General features: G+C 30.5%; 3 protein-coding genes across 6 annotated transcripts in view; 2 read left to right on the top strand and 1 right to left on the bottom strand.

Annotated features, from left to right (window-relative positions):
- The window catches only part of sdk (sidekick cell adhesion molecule), a 339,884-nt gene extending 331,534 nt beyond the window's left edge, over positions 1–8,350 (top strand). For 2 of the 4 annotated variants that reach the window (XM_065510389.1, XM_065510390.1), the window contains exons 10-15: positions 979–4,203; positions 4,272–4,550; positions 4,884–4,907; positions 5,098–5,418; positions 5,490–5,824; positions 5,891–8,350. In XM_065510389.1, the coding sequence (XP_065366461.1) occupies positions 979–4,203; positions 4,272–4,550; positions 4,884–4,907; positions 5,098–5,418; positions 5,490–5,824; positions 5,891–6,133 (4,427 nt within the window). In that variant the 3' untranslated portion in view covers positions 6,134–8,350. The remainder of the gene's footprint in view (positions 1–978; positions 4,204–4,271; positions 4,551–4,883; positions 4,908–5,097; positions 5,419–5,489; positions 5,825–5,890) is intronic. The other 2 variants (XM_065510391.1, XM_065510392.1) reach the window with 1 other exon arrangement.
- A 4,144-nt stretch (positions 8,351–12,494) lies between these two features.
- On the top strand, positions 12,495–13,916 carry LOC135957078 (RING finger protein 141-like). Its single transcript, XM_065507743.1, has 3 exons — positions 12,495–12,807; positions 12,885–13,382; positions 13,448–13,916. Exons 1-3 carry the CDS (start codon positions 12,662–12,664, stop codon positions 13,593–13,595), a joined length of 792 nt encoding a protein of 263 aa, XP_065363815.1. The 5' UTR covers positions 12,495–12,661; the 3' UTR covers positions 13,596–13,916.
- LOC135957077 (sin3 histone deacetylase corepressor complex component SDS3) lies at positions 13,811–15,747 on the bottom strand. The gene is made up of 7 exons (XM_065507742.1): positions 15,557–15,747; positions 15,387–15,492; positions 15,106–15,322; positions 14,948–15,046; positions 14,714–14,882; positions 14,435–14,652; positions 13,811–14,364 (listed from the first exon to the last, which is right to left on the bottom strand). Exons 1-7 carry the CDS (start codon positions 15,663–15,665, stop codon positions 14,263–14,265), a joined length of 1,020 nt encoding a protein of 339 aa, XP_065363814.1. The 5' UTR covers positions 15,666–15,747; the 3' UTR covers positions 13,811–14,262.
- Between the last annotated feature and the right edge of the window lie 85 nt (positions 15,748–15,832).

Below are 15,832 nucleotides of genomic sequence, written 5' to 3'. Positions count from 1 at the left end.
AGGAGAAATTGGAAAAAGTGAATTTCGTCTGCTTAAAAAAACATCATTCAAATAAAGGCTAAGCTTGATAAAAACTATGGGAACTCTGCTCCATCAGTTTCAATAGTAAACAATGTTTCGTTGTGGCCGTACAAGTTAAAAAAATAAAAAAAATCACGATATGGTGTTGGCCGATCGAAAGTGCGAGAGATTGTGGAAGCCGTAGGCATATCACATGGCTCAGTCGTTTCAATGTTTTCAAGAAGGGTACACACGTGTGTAGTTTCCATGGCAAAAATTCAAGAATTAGGCTACCAAATGTTTTTTTTCTTGACTGCAATGATAAAAGCATCTCAGAAAAAATACCTATTTTGCTGACCACGACAAATCTTATTTTTTGGAAGGAATAAAAAAAATTGGAAAGCTCAAGGGAGACTATGTTAATAAAATCAGTTTTTATCCAAAACCTGTGTTTCAAATTTTATTTAAATTTGCCATAATTCAAAATTTAAATAAGTATTAATGTCTTCTTTGGAGTTCGCAATAACTCATGTTAATCCATATTTTAGAGGTAATTCACCAAATCGTGAGTTTGTAGTATATATTGAACAAATGGACCTATTATTTTATTTTTAAATAGATACATTTAATTTAATATTTTTTTAAGACAGCTTTTTCAGTACATATTTTTTTAATCCCTTAGTTCTTTTTGTTTAGCATCCTAATTTATTTGTTTTCATTATTCGAGTTTGATTTTCAAAAAACTACTTTCAAATAGTAAGATAAACCCATACTAATGTTTAAATAAAAATTCCTTTTATCTGTATTCCGTGCACTGGCTCTGTGGTATTGTAAAATATGTAGAATTACCGCTACACCGAGGTATATATTGTAAAAAAATAATTAAATTTTGTATTAAGAAAGCTTTAATTTAGTGAAATAATTACGTTTTAATATGCATAGATAAAAACTAAATCACATCAAATCTATTTCAAATAGCTCCATCTGGTCCCCCTGTTGGATTTGTGGGTTCTGCTCGCTCTCAGTCAGAAATTATTACACAGTGGCAACCGCCTTTGGAAGAACATCGTAATGGACAAATTTTGGGTTATATAATACGGTATCGTTTGTATGGTTACAACAATGTACCGTGGATGTATCAAAATATTACCAACGAGGCTCAGAGAAATTACTTGATACAGGAATTAATAACCTGGAAGGATTATGTTGTACAAATTGCTGCCTACAACAATATGGGTGTTGGTGTGTACAACGACGGTGCCAAGATAAAAACCAAAGAAGGTGTTCCTGAAGCACCTCCAACCAACCTTAAAGTACAACCTATAAACTCGACTGCCATTAGAATTAACTGGACACCACCAAATCCGCAACAAATTAATGGGATTAATCAGGGATATAAAATACAAGCTTGGCGTTATCAAGCAATTGATGGCGAAGACCGGGAAATTGAAGAAAGAATGATTACAGTACCACCTAGCTTGCTGGATCCATTGGCGGAACAAACAGCTGTACTAAATGGTTTAGATAAATATCAGGATTATAATATAACTGTACTATGTTTTACGGATCCAGGCGACGGTGTAAGAAGTTTCCGAGCGCCCGTTAAAACTAAAGAAGATGTTCCAGATGAAATAACCGCTTTGCATTTCGATGAAGTATCTGATCGCTCTGTTAAAGTTCTGTGGGCGCCTCCGAAAAATATTAATGGTATTCTAACGGGTTATACCGTTCGGTATCAAGTGAAAGATCGCCCCGAAACTATGAAATCAGTAAATCTGACTGCTGAAGATACTCAGTTAGTGGTCAACCAATTACAAGCTACAACCCATTACTGGTTTGAAATAAGAGCTTGGACACGTATAGGTGGTGGACCACCCAAAACAGCTACAATACAATCTGGTGTTGAACCAGTTCTCCCAGAACCTCCCACAAATTTAGCTCTCTCCAATATTGAAGCTTTTTCGGTGGTTCTACAATTCACCCCAGGTTTTGACGGCAACTCTTCGATAACTAAATGGAAAGTAGAAGCTCAAACTGCACGAAATCTTACATGGTTTACGGTCTGCGAAATATCAGACCCAGATGCAGAAACGTTAACCGTTACAGGACTTACACCATTTACCCAATATCGCTTACGTTTAAGTGCTACAAATGTAGTAGGAACCTCAAAAGCTTCAGAACCTACAAAAGATTTCCAAACAATTCAAGCCCGTCCAATGCATCCTCCATTTAATGTGACAGTAAGAGCTATGTCAGCCACACAGTTACGTGTTCGCTGGATACCTTTACAGCAAACAGAATGGTTTGGTAATCCTCGAGGTTATAACATCACCTATAGACAGATTGAAAGTGAAAATAGAATTATACCAAAGAGTGTGCTTATTGAAGATCACACGGCCAACTCTCATGTTTTGGAAAGTCTTGAAGAATGGACGGTGTATGAAATTGTAATGAATGCTTGTAATGATGTGGGTTGTTCACATAATAGTGCAACGGCAGTGGAAAGAACTCGGGAAGCTGTTCCATCATATGGACCTTTGGATGTTCAAGCTAATGCCACGTCATCCACCACAATTGTGGTAAGATGGGGTGAAGTGCCAAAACAACACCGTAATGGACAAATTGATGGTTTTAAGGTGTTTTACGCTGCTACAAACCGTGGTGGTCATGTTTTACATAAAACCATATCAAATAATAGCTCATTCACTACAACCCTAACAGAGTTAAGTAAATTTGTCATATACCACATACAGGTGTTGGCATTTACACGGCTGGGAGATGGTGCTTTAAGTACCCCACCAGTTAGAGTACAAACATTCGAAGATACTCCTGGAGCGCCCTCAAACGTTAGTTTTCCAGATGTATCATTTTCAACGGCTCGTATTATTTGGGACGTTCCTGAAGATCCCAATGGTGAAATATTGGCCTATCAAGTCACTTACTCACTAAATGGTAGCTCTAATTTGAATTACAGTCGAGAGTTCTCACCATCGGATCGAACATTCCGCGCTACCCAACTCTTAGCCGAGCGCTACTACATTTTCAGTGTTACTGCTCAAACAAGATTAGGATGGGGTAAAACTGCATCAGTATTGGTATATACAACAAACAATCGTGAAAGACCGCAACCGCCGTCAATGCCTCAAATATCGAGATCACAAATACAAGCACACCAGATAACATTCAGTTGGACACCAGGAAGAGATGGCTTTGCACCTTTAAGGTACTACACGGTACAAATGCGTGAAAATGACGGACCTTGGAGTATTTTACCCGAAAGAGTAGATCCCTCGCTAACCTCATATACAGCTACGAATCTGAAACCCCATACCACTTATCAATATCGTATACAAGCCACCAATGATTTGGGACCATCGGCATTTAGTAGAGAAAGTATTGTGGTTCGTACACTATCTGCAGCTCCTTCGGTGTCAGTTACCAACCTTAAAGTGGTTCCAATAACAACTACGTCTGTACGTGTGCAGTGGAATGCATTAGAAACATCTATGTGGAATGGAGATGCCACTACAGGAGGATATCGCATACTCTATCAGCAACTCTCTGATTTTCCTACTGCTTTGCAAACCACACCCAAAACAGATGTTATGGGTATTAATATTAACTCTGTAGTTCTATCCGACCTTCAGCAAGACCGTAATTACGAAATAGTTGTATTACCATTTAATTCTCAAGGTCCGGGGCCTGCAACTCCACCTGTTGCAGTATACGTAGGAGAAGCTGTTCCCACAGGAGAGCCAAGAGCTGTGGACGCAGCACCGATTTCAAGTACTGAAGTTCGTTTAAGATGGAAACCACCAAAGCAAAGTATGCAAAACGGCGATCTTTTGGGTTACAAAATATTCTATTTAGTAACGGACTCACCGCAAGAACTAGAGGATGGTAAAACATGGGAGGAAGAAATTGAGGTTGTTTCAGCCACCGCAACATCACATAGTTTAGTGTTTTTAGATAAATTTACTGAATATCGTATACAAATATTGGCATTTAATCCAGCGGGTGATGGACCTCGTTCATCGCCTATTACAGTAAAAACACTGCAAGGTCTACCCAGTGCTCCACAGAATTTAAGGTTTGAAGATATTACTATGCAATCGTTAAAAGTGTCATGGGATGCGCCCAAATTTAAAAATGGAGAAATTTTGGGTTATTTAGTAACGTACGAGACTACAGAAGAAAATGAAAGTAAGTTTCGATATTTGAATACCTGTACTATAAACAGATTTCTCTAATAATTATGTGTATTGTTACAGAATTTAGTAAACAGGTTAAACAAAAGGTTTCTGGCACAAGCTTAATGGTGCAAAATCTAGAAGAAGAAGTCACTTATACATTTACCGTACGTGCTCAGACTATTGATTATGGACCAGCAGTTAGTGAGAATGTTACTACCGGTCCTCAGGAGGGATCTCCTGTTGCACCTAGAGACTTAATATTATCAAAAACACTATCCAGTGTAGAAATGCACTGGTTAAATGGACCATCAGGTCGAGGGCCCATATTGGGTTATTACATTGAAGCAAAAAAACGAGGTGAGTATTTAATAATGATTTACAAATTATGGAATTTTGTCTTTTTTACACTTTATTTATTGGGTTAAGCTTATTTTTAATAACAAAACATTTTTTTGGATAAACTGCTATTTATTTATTATATTTAACTTGGCTTTTACATTGACTTGTTTACAAATAAGCTTATCGAACCAAGTCTATATACTACATATGCTTGGTTATTGTAAAACTTATTTAAACTTTTAAAATTCTGGTTGTTGGTTTTTTTATTTATTTTCTTAAAATTCTTATTTCTTCCTATTTATAAAATTTAACTTTGGTGTGCTGAATTAAAAATTAAACCTGCTTTCGTAGAAAGAGGAGAACCATCATTTATTTGTAAGTATTGGTCATGGAGCGAATATTATTTGTAGTGCATTTAAAATAATAATCCTAGTACTTTTATTTAGCTAAACCAATTTGAAATAATCTAATAAATACACATCCTTGTAGTTTGTTACATTAAATTAACCAAAAATTTCATTCTTTTATATTATTTGTTATTAATAAATACTTTTCTTTTGCTTAGACGACTCCCGCTGGGAGACTATAACGAAATCGACCACCGGCACGATACAGGACTTTACAGTCAGTTATCAAAGTTTGTTGCCATCTACTGCCTATACATTCCGTGTTATTGCATATAATCGTTATGGTATATCATTCCCTGTCTACTCTAAGGATTCCATATTAACGCCTTCCAAATTACATTTGGAGTATGGTTATCTGCAGCATAAACCATTCTACAGACAGACGTGGTTTATGGTTGCCCTAGCTGCCACATCTATTGTTATAATCATAATGGTTATATCGGTATTATGTGTTAAAAGCAAAAGCTATAAATATAAACGTAAGCTACAGGAAATTACCATAAAGAAAATGTGACAATTACAAATATTGTTGTGCTTTTTTCCATTTCAGAAGAAGCTCAAAAAACATTAGAAGAATCGATGGCCATGTCAATTGATGAGCGACAAGAATTAGCTTTAGAGTTGTATAGATCAAGACATGGCGTGGGTACAGGTACCTTAAATAGTGTGGGTACTTTAAGCAGAGGAACTTTGGGCACAATGGGTCGTAAGGCTAATAATCGGCCGCCACCCAATATTCAACTGGGTAAAAGTCCACCCAGACCATCACCTGCCTCAGTAGCTTATCATAGTGATGAAGAGAGTCTAAAATGCTACGATGAAAATCCTGACGACAGCAGTGTCACTGAAAAACCTTCAGAAGTTAGTTCATCAGAAGCATCACAGGTAGATTATAATATGATATTTCTTGACAAATGTTTGCTTTACATATAATCTTTTTTTATTTTGTAGCATTCGGAAAGTGAGAATGAGAGCGTACGCTCAGATCCCCATTCATTTGTTAATCATTATGCCAATGTTAACGATTCCTTACGACAGTCGTGGAAGAAACAAAAACCCGTGCGCAATTATTCCAGCTACACAGACTCTGAACCTGAAGGTAGTGCAGTGATGAGTCTCAATGGTGGTCAAATTATTGTTAATAATATGGCCAGATCGAGAGCACCACTGCCTGGTTTCTCATCTTTTGTCTGACAATCTACAGAGTTTTAAGTATAAACGTACATTTTGTTATCGATTAAATTTTATTTTAAAGAACTACACCCCCATACACATCCGTACATAAATAACTACAAATCATTAAGAAGGAAAACAAAAATCATATTCTAATTATAAGTGAAAATTACATGAAATTGTCTGCCTATTTATTTTTAGTGTTTAATTAGTGTTTAACCTAAGAAATCTAACGAAATTATTAGTTTTATATATATAAGTGACAAACAGAGAAACTAATATACATAAAAATATGTATATTTATGTATGTAATATGGTACCAGATAATAGCATTCATCTACTTATTTTCCATTCTTTTTTAATTTAATTTTACTAAATGTATTTTTTGTATTTTTTTTTTTTTGTAAGTTTTGTTTTCATATAATTAGTAACGACGTACATACGTATAGGTACATGCATATTTAATTGTAGTTTAAAGTTTAAGTAGCATAGTACTGTGCAAGACAAAGTTCAAATTTGAAATTTTTAAAAGCTGTTCTAAATGAATCAGGTGATAAATTTTCTTTTCCAAGATTATTTATTTAAAATAAGCTTCATTTAATAGCTTTTAAAAGTGCAAGACAAAACTTTAATCGCTTAATTGTATTATATAATTATTAAAAATATAAGTATGTATAATTCTACTTATTTGAAAATGTGTTCATATAAGAAATCGACCCTAACTAAATTAGATCTTGAAAATAGTTAAATTTTTTTATTGATACATAGTTTGTAATACACACTTCTGCAAAAATATCGTTTTAAATTTGTTTGGATTCTGTTATTTTTTTGGTTTCTTAAAAAAATATTCAGATTCTCATGTTGCATTTTTCCGAATTATAAGGTTATTTCAAAAATATAATGGACTTAGCTATAAGAAAACCTAATTTACAATATTTTCAGTGAACATATTTTAAAAGCATCGATAAAGCAAGTTCAAGAAAATGCAAAGTACCAAAATAAATGATTATGGTTACAGAATTTTGTTATTAATAAATAATTTATCAAGTTGGGAGCCTTTAAATCCGCTCGATTGAGACGTCGACTCAATACTAAGTAAAAATAGTAAATAATTTTAACCCTTCGTAAGGGCACTGCTACACGTTCAATATATGTATATTGACCGCGAGCCAGTATCACATTATTTATTCAACGTGTAGCATAAAGTATTGATAGATCGCAGAATAGCCTAACATTTTGAAATCCAGATCGCGATTTAAATATCACAATATGTATATATTGAACGTGTAGCATTCCGAATAGTGCAGAATTGTGTCCTTTTTATATCGTCAGAAGAAGATATGATAAGGATGGTGTACTGTCATAGCAAATTCAAGGTCCATTCCGGGATCAATTTTTTATAAAATTCCATGATTACTTTCAATGGACTTTAATTTAATTTTCGATTTAATAAAATTTGTGTGTTATTGCTAAATGTTTTGCATTAAAAACTAAATTCTGTAACTATTACCAAAATGGATAATTTGTAATAGTTTTCAACATTTAACTTTATGCTAAATGACCCAATGAAAAATCGCATATTTTTTCTACGTATTTAATAAATATCGGATTTGTCAAATTTCAAATAGATAAAAGTCTTTCATCCGACCAAATAAACTTAATGAAATTTCTTAAAATTTTGAGGCCTTTTCTGTTTTGAATTAAATTTCCATTCTTTATCGGCAATATGAAATTTGTATACAAATGAAATATCCATTTCACTCGAAGGGAAAATTGCTATCGTGATATTCCCCATGAACTTTTCATTCACAATAGTTGATTTGGTTTGTAACAGCTGTTTATTGTTAACAAAATTCCATCTTAAAATTTCACAACATGGAGAATTTGTTCACGTGAACACAGTCTTTTGAAATATTGATTCGCGATAGGGGTGATTATATTTTCTTTATAAAACATATAATTTCACTCAAATGTTATACATACAATTTTTAACATGTTAACTGTTGGTTTGCCCACCTTTTTGTGTTTTAGGGAATATTTCGTTATTCGTATTGAGTTGAAATAATACGGAATATTCACAATAATTGTTAAAACATTTAAAAGTTAGTCTACATTGTTTTGTCCGTAACTGTACATATAAATTCTAATAATAATAAATCCAAAAACTAACTAATTTAGTTATGGTCATTAAACAAATAGTTTACAAATTTATATAAATACAAAATTGAGAAAGTTTCATGAAACCCTACTCTAACTTTTAATTAAAAAATAATTTTTCCTTAAGAATGGTTTCTATGTGTTCCAACTTAGTTATTTAAATGAGAATTTAAAAATGCTTAATATTGTTTAAAAACTAAAAGCTATTACGATTTATTACAACTTATTAAACATTTTTATTGAAAAAGTTTTTAAGTACTGGAACTTCTTTTAACAATTCGCGATTTTAAACAAATATTTATACAAAATATCAAAGCTTCAAAATAATTAATTCCTAATTCAAATTTCAAAATCTAATTAAATTGTATCTCTTAACCAATCCATTAATGAATTTATTATGAATTAATAGATTTAACTCCTTCAAACATATTTGCCCAATTCACAATTGGTGTCGTAGCGTTGTATCGTTGTATGTCGTAATTTGTGAATCAATTGTGAATTGGGCAATTGAATTCATTCCTTTGGGAGATTCATTATTTTGAATAAAGCTAAACAATTTGTTTGTTGAATGGTTTTATGAAATGAATTGTGAAAATTTTGTTTTTATTCTGAATTAAGATTGAATTAATTAATTCGAAATCAAAACAGAGATTTAAAACATATGTAGAAAATGATAACAAAGTTGTATCGTATCAAATTTATATATTTTTTCCATTAAGTTTATATTTTTATTTACAAAATGCCCCATTAATAAAACAATAAAATATTGCAATCACTTTGAAATTGTTTACATTAAAGAAATTGACAGTTATATTGGACATAAGCTCATAAAATAATACATGTATTACTAAAATAACCGATAGTAAATAAACATAATTTTAGGACTTTATATACAGGAATATTTATATTAAAGTTCTACAATTATGTATGTCTACACATTTTAATTATGAAAGTAATTTTGTATAACAAGAGTGTAATCAATTAAACTGCAAATTCACTCATAAGGATATAAAAAAAATATGTATATGTTTGAACAACATTTTCAAACTTGTGATAATAGTACTTTTCTAAAATCCCTAATAAAAACTAAGGCATATATATTATGCAAAAATCTTACAAATATAAATATTTTTTTTGTAACTCTCTTCAAAACTTTTTTTTGTTTAGTTTTGCTTGTAAATTTTATTTTTAGATTTAAGAAAAAACGACCATAAAAATCTCATTAATTTGTTTTTCTTTTACAATATTTTAAGTAAATTTAAAATAAAAATGTAAATATTTTAAAATGTATTTTATAATTATAAAATTTTTACGGAAAATCCCACACAAAGTGCAGCTAAAATAATTTTAAAAATTAAGTTTAATATTTTAGTATTTATTCTTAATTTTATTCAAAAAAAAATCAAGTGCTTTTCATATAATCAATGCCTTTTTAGTTAGTTTTTTTTTATTTTTCTGAAAGTAGGCCATAATTTAAAATGCAATGTAGTCTCATTAAATTTATTTTTTAATATTTGTAAAAAAAAGTGAGTCTACAGACTGATTACTGTATGTATTTTAAATAGTAATGTGTAAATGTAAAGTGCAACCATTTGTTAGTATAATTTTATGTTTTAAAATTTTTTATTAACTAAATACTTACAGCTAAATTGCTCAAATAAATAAATAAATCTACTTGAAGTTCTATATTATTATTTTACTCTACTTTAAGAAATATTTGTATTTAAGTTTATTTTTTTAACCTAATAAGTTTTCTTAGTAAATAAAAATTTTAATTAATGTAAAGAATAAGTATTAAAAAAACTGTACTTGAAAGAAAATAAAATAAAAACAACTGATAAACATAAATATCTGTGTTGTATTTACTTAGGAAAATAATAATAAATAATAAAATCATATGAAAAATATAAGGCCTGGAAAGAATAATTCCTCTCCTCGTTAAATAAATCTCAAGCAAATCAAGCAAATGTTTAGAAAAAAATATATAACGGACATAAGTAGATTATGGATTTATAAAAGATAAACAATTACTCAAATCCGAGGACTTATAATGTCAGGCCTGTCACATATTTTGTTCGGAATGATTTTAATTCCGTAGTATTATTCCGATTTATTTAATTTAAGATTTTTAATTTTTTAATTCCCAAAATTGACACCTAAAGAGTAGAGATAGGAGTTAAGATCTTCCACAAAATTGATCCCCATAAAATTCCACGATATAACTCTGACAATAAGAATCTCTCAGACATTAACTACAATATTTTTTTCAGCTCCCTTCGTTCAAAAAATTAAAACTTTCACCCACTGTAAACAAATATTCAGAACAGCTGGACTATAGGTTTATTTTACAAAAATTATCTACTCAACATGCCCTTTCAGAATTATAGGATCGATATTCTGTTCCTATCAAAAAGTCTCAATTTGTTAGACAGTGAAATTAAACGTGTATTTTGAAGTCTCTCAGCGGGATCTACGTTTTGATTTTAGACCCATAGTTTCTTGGGGAAATTTTCTTAGAATTTTTCGTAGATTATGTATATTAATAAAATACCAATTTTATAAAAGTTTTTTTTGGATTTTAACATACATACATATTATTAAATTGATGATAAATCCCCGTATTCCCCGAAAATAATTTGAGTTGTTGTAGCCAAAAACAATTATTATTTGAAGTTGTGGATTACTTTGTATGAATAAAAGCGAATAACCACAAATAAATTGTACGTGATAATGTTGTGTTCGCGTACTTGTAATTTGATTTATAATAAAATACAACTTATTTTTACAAATTGTTGTTCGCATACTTTTTTTGGTTACTTTTCAGATTGAGAGTAATTTATTTTTACTCTCTAAAATAAATTTACTGGATATTTTTTACTGCAAAGTACGCGAACACACCTAATAGGTATTATAAATCAATTAACATTGGCTGGTAAGTATATACATTATCGCATTATTATCTACTAATGTATAACTTATAAACAATCTACGAATACCAATAGGTGTCAAAAGTAAAAACTGCTCCGCAAAAAATTAAATGCCTAAAAGTATCATCCGAAACTATAGATATCGCCCATTCAATGTTTATATACGTATAAATATATGTATACTTGAGCAGGAATAAATACTGCATAAACATCGTGTTAGAAACGATCATAAGAACCAAGTTCACCTTTATAGCTTCAAATTGTAGCGTTAAGTATAAAAAAAAAATAAACGTATAAATATATGTATACTTGAGCAGGAATAAATACTGCATAAACATCGTGTTAGAAACGATCATAAGAACCAAGTTTATAGCTTCAAATTGTAGCGTTAAGTATAAAAAAAAATGTTGACCTTACTACTTTATTTAAACCATATGAAAGTCATATTGAACCAAAACCTTTATATTCTGGTCCATTTTCAATAAATTTGGAGGTATTGATATGAAATGGATTTATTTACAATATTTGAACAGCTAATACCCCCAAAATATTTTTTCTACTATAATTTGAAGCAGTAAAAATCCAGAATAGATTAATTAAACTTAAAAGCGTTATAATACAGTATTTATTGTTATATCCTTTAAACAATAAAATATGCTAGAATTAGACGAAGCCACAAATTAGAATGTAATTCTTACAATGCAAATCCCTCTATTAGTTTTTTTTATTCATATTTTTGTAGAAAAAAAAAATTTTTTTTAAAGCTAACTATTAAAAATAAATTATATGTACTACATACCTGTGTAGAATTTATTAGCTGTCATACAAATATATTGTGTTTTTTACGTTATACATATGTATTGTGTTTTTATGTTATTTTGTATTTAAGGTGACGATAAATAAATCAAATTCTATTCACATTTTTTTAAATTATCCACTCACTATCTTATTAATTGTATAATTTTTAAATTTCATAAAAAACTCACTTATGATATGATTAATTTTAATTTACAGTTACAAATGGCTCAGTTCTTATTCAAGCATTGTGCTTGAATAAGCACGATACAGTTTAATGCAGAGGTGCCACATGTTTAAAAGGCTTTAACTTTATTAAAAACTTATGTATATACAAAATTTCACAATTTGTTTGATTTTAGCTTTTATTTATCATTTTTTATTGCTTATATTATATTGATAAATGTGTCAAACTTTTGTTGCATCAAGCTTGTTATCTCACTCTTTGTTATTTTATAAACAACGCACACACACACACTCAGAGAAGCAAATTTCTTGATGTACACAAACTGTCTGTCAATTTCACAAAACTTTTTGTTTAGTAAATTTTCTAATTACAACTTGAATAACGCAATTTTAAAGAACAATAAATTATTTATGAAATAAAAAATGATAAACATTTGTTAACTACAAATAAACTACAATAAAAACTCAAAGTGAAAAACAAACAATGGGACAGAACCAAAGTTTGACAGATTCTTTGCCGGATGTGGATAGTGTCCATATGCAGGTTGTTCGTCACACTAAAGTTTTGTCGGAAATTAATTCCTTAACTTATGAGGAGTTCAAAACATGCTTGGATAATTTAAATGCACTGTAAGAAATCTAACAAATTTCTTATAATAATTGTATAATTGTATTGATTTTTTCTTTAATTGTTAACTACAACGTAGTTCACGCAAATGTATTGATCCCAATGGCAAGCAACTAGTGTTTTTAGTTAAACGTGGTACAGACACTTCATTGTTATGGAAAGCGACAGTTAAAATAGCATGTATAAAAGTGGACCCACAAACACGCCAAATACATTCCTATAAATTTTTGAACATAAAACAATTCTTATGTGTATTTAAAACATTTCAGTCTCATTTGGAAAGCTTAGTAAGAAGTGAAACCCAAAGGGACATAAGGCGTGGTTCCCTATCAACACCGGAAGATGAGGACCAATCAAACAACCATGATATGACAAACTTGCCATCGCAATTTACGGCCTCCATGTTTATGAGTGCTTTGGGCAGTAGCACCGACAGTGGCAGCGACTTAAGTAGTCCAACGACATCAACTTGTTCCCACAATGATCATGTAGATGAGTGCTCTATATGTTTGGATCGTTCAACCGAAGTTATATTACCGTGTACCCATAGTTTCTGCACTCCATGTATAGAGCAGTGGTAGGCGTTGACATATCTCAATGTATATACCTACATTTATTTTTTTAATTTTACCTTATTTTTAGGAATGTTAATAATAAAACTTGCCCTATATGCTGCGAAACTTTGGAAAGTACGGATGATACTTGGGTTATGTCAAATATACCAGGCGTGGAAGAAATAAATGAGAAAATATGTGCCGAGTTTATGAATTTGGCTGCTAAAGAGCAATAGACAACAGCTACTATCAGTATCTTAGCTGGCTTATATACATACATATGTACAATATATGTAAAGATATAAAAGTAAAATACTTTTATTTGGAAATTACCCATAGCAATAATTTCATTCTAAAATGGAGCAATCCCGTTGCATTACTTTACATTGTCATTAATGCAATTAGTACTAGCTGTTTCCCATATACGGCGATTTAAAACAATGTTTAATAATTTGTATTTATATAAAAGTTTGTTTTTATGTTATTTGTATTGATATTTTAACAATATACATATATATAAATTATATCCCAAAAAAAAGTGGACAACTTTTGAGAAATGTTTTTGTTGTGTATTTTTAGAAACAATACATAAAGCACAAATAGTTAGATCTTTCATATAATTTTTCATATACTATTAAACTAACATAAAAGCATATACATATCTTTTTTTCTAATCAGAGTTTACAAAAACAATTATTGATGCTTGTATGTTGTATTAATGTGGTCTTAATAGAAACATACTTAATACTATTTACATACATACGTATAAACTACAGTAGAAGCAAATATATATTTTCTTTACTAGAATTATATATCTAAATATAGATTTAAATTAAAATACATTAATGTTATTTAAGGATGAGTCAAAGTGATAATAGCAGGTAATTCCGTTACGGCTAGTCATCAATTGGCACGTCTTTTTATTGTTACTTTGCCCTTAGCTAAATGAGACATGTTTATTTTAACTTTACTGCTACTACTGTCATTAACTTTTTTAACCCACACCTGTTGCAATACATAATTAAAAGAATAGTAATATTAATTTAGTTTGAAAAATTATTTTACTTCTGCTTACCACTTCATTGCCAATTGCTGTGATTGTGGCAGCAAACTTAGGCAAATCCTTTCCTTCAACATAAATTTGTTGACCCCGATGAAACCAACGTTTCTCGTACAGCAATTTTCCATCTTCAATACGGGTTTCAACATAGTGACATCCATTATCAGAAGTTATAGAAGGTTGTTGATGGCTATTAGTTGAATAAGAACTACCAATACCATTTTGTTGTAAAGCTTTTCAAAAATAAATGTATTTGATATTGCGATCTATATTTTAAAAAATTATTAGATTTACTTGGTGTAAGCGGTTTTCCTCGTTGTATTGTTTTCAAGTCATTCTCTATGTCCTTTTCATCCAACATATACACCAATAACTGTCCCGTGGTTGGTTTTCTACGCTTTTCCACCACAGGGACTGGATCATTTGGTCGTCTTCTAAGTTTTCTTGTAACTGTAGGTTTTATCTGAAAATGTGTCAAATAATTTAATAAGGAATATGATGAAATTATAGCAAATAAAATTTTCAAACCTCCATGGAATCATTAGTTAATTCCAGACTATATCTCTCATTTTCTATAAGCTTTCGGCGTTCTTCAAAATCTGTTAATATATTGTCCTTAAGATCAACCTGAAAATAAATTACTTAGTAAACTCAGCTTTTGAATCATGGCCCTCTTTAAACAGTACCTTCTTCTCATCATATTCTTTTTGTGCAGCTTTCTTTTCCAAAATGTAGTCTCTATCCACACACTCCTGTAGGTAATCTCGATATATTTCATTGAGCTTTAAACGTTCTTTGTACTGATTTTCCAACTTTTTTAATCTCTTCATGTACTCTGGATGTGACAAATTCTTTAATTCTTCCAATTGTTTATTTAAACTTGCCAGCTTATGTTGATACATTCTAATCAACCAAAAAAACAATACTGAAATTCGACCACACACCCTGTACGATATTGTTTACTTACTGTTCCTTCAATTCATGATTCGTGCCATTCGTATTGTTAGTGGTACTACTGTAGCCTTGACTTCTTCCATTGTTCCGAAATTCTGTTTCACTGGCATCATCTGTATCTATATTTTATAAAAAAAAAAACAATTTTTAATTTCTATTGGAATATAAAAACAAATTTTGAACCTTCTTCACTGTCATATACATTCTGTTCGTAATTATTGGATCGCGAATCCTCGTTGTAATCTGCAAAACGTTCATCGTCACTTGCCATGTTATAAGTACTAAAAGACATTTAATATACAATATTTCTTTCAATAAAAATGTATCTTTAAATATTTTAATTTAACTTTTATTTAGAGGCTCAACAAAAATAAATCCCATTAACAGCTGACATTTCTTTAGGATTGTGTGTATACATATAACTAACAGTTGCATAAAAGTAGTAGTAGAGACACTACG

Source organism: Calliphora vicina, chromosome 4 (genome assembly GCF_958450345.1).
Source record: "Calliphora vicina chromosome 4, idCalVici1.1, whole genome shotgun sequence".
NCBI classification, from domain to species: Eukaryota; Metazoa; Arthropoda; class Insecta; order Diptera; family Calliphoridae; genus Calliphora; species Calliphora vicina.
This window is presented reverse-complemented; position numbering and strand designations above follow the sequence as displayed.

Bases quoted from the DNA above. Each gene is read 5' to 3' on its own strand.
- LOC135957078 (XM_065507743.1), top strand. From the start codon at position 12,662: ATGGGACAGAACCAAAGTTTGACAGATTCTTTGCCGGATGTGGATAGT. The intron at 12,808-12,884 runs GTAAGAAATCTA...ACTACAACGTAG, and splicing joins TTGGATAATTTAAATGCACT to TTCACGCAAATGTATTGATC. The intron at 13,383-13,447 runs GTAGGCGTTGAC...CCTTATTTTTAG, and splicing joins ACTCCATGTATAGAGCAGTG to GAATGTTAATAATAAAACTT.
- LOC135957077 (XM_065507742.1), bottom strand. From the start codon at position 15,665: ATGTCTTTTAGTACTTATAACATGGCAAGTGACGATGAACGTTTTGCA. The intron at 15,047-15,105 runs GTACTGTTTAAA...ATTTATTTTCAG, and splicing joins AAGAATATGATGAGAAGAAG to GTTGATCTTAAGGACAATAT. The intron at 14,883-14,947 runs GTTTGAAAATTT...ACACATTTTCAG, and splicing joins TAACTAATGATTCCATGGAG to ATAAAACCTACAGTTACAAG.